At 25.4% G+C, this 4,233-nt stretch overlaps 1 protein-coding gene across 1 annotated transcript; it reads right to left on the bottom strand.

Annotated features, from left to right (window-relative positions):
* Positions 1-1,003: 1,003 nt before the first annotated feature.
* LOC145844589 (uncharacterized) lies at positions 1,004-4,012 on the bottom strand. Its single transcript, XM_082951987.1, has 4 exons — positions 3,952-4,012; positions 3,304-3,425; positions 2,243-2,395; positions 1,004-1,138 (listed from the first exon to the last, which is right to left on the bottom strand). The coding sequence occupies exons 1-4, from the start codon at positions 3,998-4,000 to the stop codon at positions 1,079-1,081; spliced, it is 384 nt and encodes a 127-aa protein (XP_082808113.1). The 5' UTR covers positions 4,001-4,012; the 3' UTR covers positions 1,004-1,078.
* Positions 4,013-4,233: the final 221 nt, after the last annotated feature.

Genomic DNA, 4,233 nt, shown 5'->3' on the forward strand with positions numbered 1-4,233 from the left:
TGAGTTTATGTTAAAAACGTTAAAATATTTTTTTATTTTTTCCAGTCTATTTGCTTAAAAAACATATTAATTTTTAAAAATCTGTTTGATATACAATTTCTTTATATTTTGTAAACTTATAGATATAGTACAGACTGTACGTAAAGAAATCAGTCTGTTATAAAACGAACAGCTTCTTTTTAGTTTTGTTTTAAACTTTTTGCTCGTTAATTTTTTTTTTTTAATTCAAGCAAAAACGAATTACAGTTAGAAAAATATATGTAACAAAATTAAATTTTTACGTGTAACTAAAATACTCAGCATATTTTGAATTTTCTGTATAATATGTCTCAACTTGAGTCTGTAGTTAAAGAATTATGTTTTTGTTTAAATTAATTTGATAAAAAAAAATAGTTATGAACTAGCATTCTCCGAAATAGCCAAAGTTGTCGATTTTGAATTGCTTTCTTGTAATATTTGTTTTTATAAAAATTTCAAACAATTAAGTTGAAATATTTTGTTTTAAGCTTGTTCAAGTTTTTTTTTTTAACTTTAAAAAATCTTGGCAATTTAATACTAAAACATATTCCACCTGGGTTAAATCTTATTATGGTTCATTAAGCAGACAAATTCACTAATAATATTAGAACGAAAAAAAAATGTCGCAATAAAATGTCGTTGGGTGTATATTTTGTATTTTGTAAATGTTAATGTTATTATCATTTTGTAACAATATATTAGTATTGAAGTTTTAAACTTTTCTAAAAGAAAAAAAAAAGTTAAAAATGCGATTACGTTAATAAACTTCTATTTTAAAGAAGTTATCTGTGAAAAATAGTTTTTACTGTGTCTCTTCCACAAATTAAACGTTTGTGTTTACAACATAAATTCTTAACCATGTTATATTATGAACTTTAAAAAAATTTAACTAAAAAATTTAGATTTTTAAATAAGTTAATTAAGGATATTTTTATTAAATAACAACAAAACATTAATGAAACTATAGTTTATTCTTACAAAAACATCAGTCACAAATGTATGTTATTCAGTTTACAAAACATCATATATAATTTACATATACATCCAAAAACTTATAATTTTAATTGTATCCAAGTGAATGGTGCACGGAATATTGGGTCATCAGTTCTCTTTGGCAAGTCTGAAAAAGTAATGGTTTTAAATCAACTATAATACCATTTATCAATACATATTTAACATATAAGTATTGAAACTTAAAAAACAATGTTTAAACAATTAATGTATTTAGTTAAGACAGTTACTAAAAATTGTGAAACTTTCTACGTAAGAAAATTGATTTTATATTGCAGATATGTGCTGCTTTTTATAATCATTAAGAACCACAACATAAACAAATGTTATTTTTTATATATTTTTTAATGTCATAAAAACTAAAACTATCAGAAATAACCATATCGAAAAGTTTTTATTGAAAAGTTTTAAAAATTATTTAAGGTTTTAAGTCAGCAGATAATAAAAGTACTTTTTAAAAATATATATACATATATACTTTACTGTGTATATTTTTAGAGTATTATAGTTATTATTTAATTAAACTAATTTTTTGTTCATGTTTAAAACTTAATAGAGCCACTGAATTTCATAAAACTAGCTTTTGCATGACAAATGTAATTAATTTAATCTTTTCACATCAGCTCAATATTTTTTATGCTTTAGACCAAAGGTCATTAAATTATGTAAGGCTAAAATAAACAAACTAGGCGTATTTATATTTTGAAAGTAACTTATTCAATACAACAAAAGTTGGGAGTTGTATTAGAAAAATTAAGAACGTGAAATAGACTTGAATTTTGACGATGCTTTTCAATAATCGTTTAAGTTTTATCAAAGTAGCAGTTTAAATATTTAGTTTGACAAAGAAGTTACGGTAGCTATAAAAGAACATTTGTCATAAATATAAAATTGATCCCTTGTGTGTAAAAGACTGACCTGATTAAGAGTTACAGTAGATATTTTTAAACTATTTATTTTAATATCTAAGTGTTTAGATATAGTTTTTACTGAAGAACATTGCATTAGTAACGCCTTTTTGTTTGCTTTTAACATTTTTAAATGTAAGCTACCAACATTTATCATAAACAAAAAATAGCTCAAAGCTGAAAACTAGCTTTTATATTTGTTCACACGACACAGTACAAAACATAAGTATCATTTAGTTCGAGAGAAAATTTTTTAGCCGTTAAGCTGTTTGTAAACTATAATATTTGTTTTTTATCTTACTAACCTTCACGTGCACACATACTGGAAGCCACTTTCCTTGGCAATGGTCTGAGTTGCTCGGATTGTATAAAGCTCTTTTGTATCTTCTAAAAGTGCTTGGCCCGGGGTTGTGCGACTTTGCTTGTAAGCTGACGCCGACTGTGTCTTGTAGTCCGAGCTATTAACAAAAGTTTTATGATACATCACGTTAAGTGTTTTTAATGGTTGTTTGAATTTGAAACGCGGTTTACGCACATTCGAGTTTAACATCTAGCTAATCATTTCAATATAAAAGAGTAAGCAATTTTTTTTTTCAATCAGTTAGTTTAAAAAAAACATAGAAGTTTGTGAGTGATTTTTTTGATTAACATATATTTGGGAAAACAATTACTGCTAATTCATCTAAAATTATTTTGTATTTCTCCACTTACAGCCAATTTAAAGTAATAAAAGTTATTTAATATCATAACACTTTTAAACTAAATTAGTTATTTCTGTTATGTATATATACAGGTGTAAAGCCTCCTATGGTAAAAAAAAGTCCAGTGTAGACAGCTATTAAGTTTAATATACATTCTTTATAAATTAATAATTTTTTAAAAAGCTTTTTGAAACATAAATATTAACTGTTTTTATGACTAATTGTTTAAGTTCTTAATAAACAGCTTCAAAACCTGCTATAGAAAATGATTGTGTGTGCAAACATACACAAAACAGTTAATACCTTTCTTGCTCACATTAAAAAAAAAACAATTTTTACAATTAAGTTATAGAAATGAAGCCTTTATAGTCATGTTTCATTTCAAAAACATCAATAATAATTTTTAATAACACAACTAATAACAACATTTTTTATTACGTGTATTCTATTCACATATTTTAAAACACGGTGTTTATAATTAAGTTATGAAAGTGAAACTCTCATTGAGATATTTTATCTTAAACTATTCAAAAATTCACTTTTTTAATAACGCAACTGATAATAAAATTTATAATTCCGTTTTAGTTAGGTTACAAGTTAGTTTAAAAATATAACTTTATATATTCAAACTTAATATTTAAAAACAATAAAAATCAATGAATTACTTTTTTTAAAACACAATTGATGATATTATTTCCAATTCCGTGCTGCTTGAGCTGACTTATGACTTCTTGCTTCCAAGACTGAGGTTTACTACAAGAAAACTGTCTACAGCTATTGTGACAACCTGGAAAGAATAGACATGTTGAATAAAACTAAAACTCAAAACTAGCAGCTGTACTGATGTTTTGTCACAAATTCAAGCTACAAAAGCTCAATGTTTTTTATAATAAAACTTAAATGACGTTGTGAAAGAATAGAAATAAGCAAAACTGAAACAAGACTTGATGTTTTATCTGAAAAAAATTTTGCCACTGAACCGAAAGTTTTACGATGAGGTAATTGGTTCGTTGTAGAGGTTTTGCCTTGACGTCAGTAATCGAAATCGAAACCGTGCGATAAAAGCGGGAAAACAAATACTGTAATTCAATTTGAAAATGTCGTTGTAAACAGTTTTTTATATACAAACGGTTTATAAAACCTAAAAGTCACTTAACAAGTTAAAAAAGGCAAAGCTAAAAAAAAGCGTGCTTCGAAAAATAAATGTTCCACACTAAAGTTTAATGCTAATTATTTTTTGGTAGCTATTACTATCAACAATTTGTTTATTTTTATTAATAGAATAACATAAGTTTGCATAAAAACCGACTTACCTTCGCTCGTAGCCAAAAACGCTAACACAAGTACGACTAACAGTTTCATGTCTTTGTTGCAGAAATTTAAAAAGTGATGCATATCGGCTTCGAATTGTTTCTTATATTGCAGCGTAATATCTGCCTGAAGGCATTTGATTTTTGTCTACATATATTGTAATAGGAAACCATGTTGGAATTTTGCTATGTATTTAATTTGTAATGACTTAAAAATAAATTTTTGCCGAGTCACGAACAGAGATAGATGCTTGAAAATTTATTTTATAGTTAACCGCTTTTTGG

This window comes from Thalia democratica, chromosome 9, assembly GCF_965202585.1.
Source record: "Thalia democratica chromosome 9, ktThaDemo2.hap1.1, whole genome shotgun sequence".
Classification (NCBI taxonomy): domain Eukaryota; kingdom Metazoa; phylum Chordata; class Thaliacea; order Salpida; family Salpidae; genus Thalia; species Thalia democratica.

Coding starts and splice junctions, on each gene's coding strand:
- LOC145844589 (XM_082951987.1), bottom strand. CDS start 4,000: ATGAAACTGTTAGTCGTACTTGTGTTAGCGTTTTTGGCTACGAGCGAA. Junction 3,426..3,951: donor GTTTTTGGCTACGAGCGAAG/GTAAGTCGGTTT, acceptor TATTCTTTCCAG/GTTGTCACAATAGCTGTAGA. Junction 2,396..3,303: donor TCAATTGTGTTTTAAAAAAA/GTAATTCATTGA, acceptor TTTTGTTAATAG/CTCGGACTACAAGACACAGT.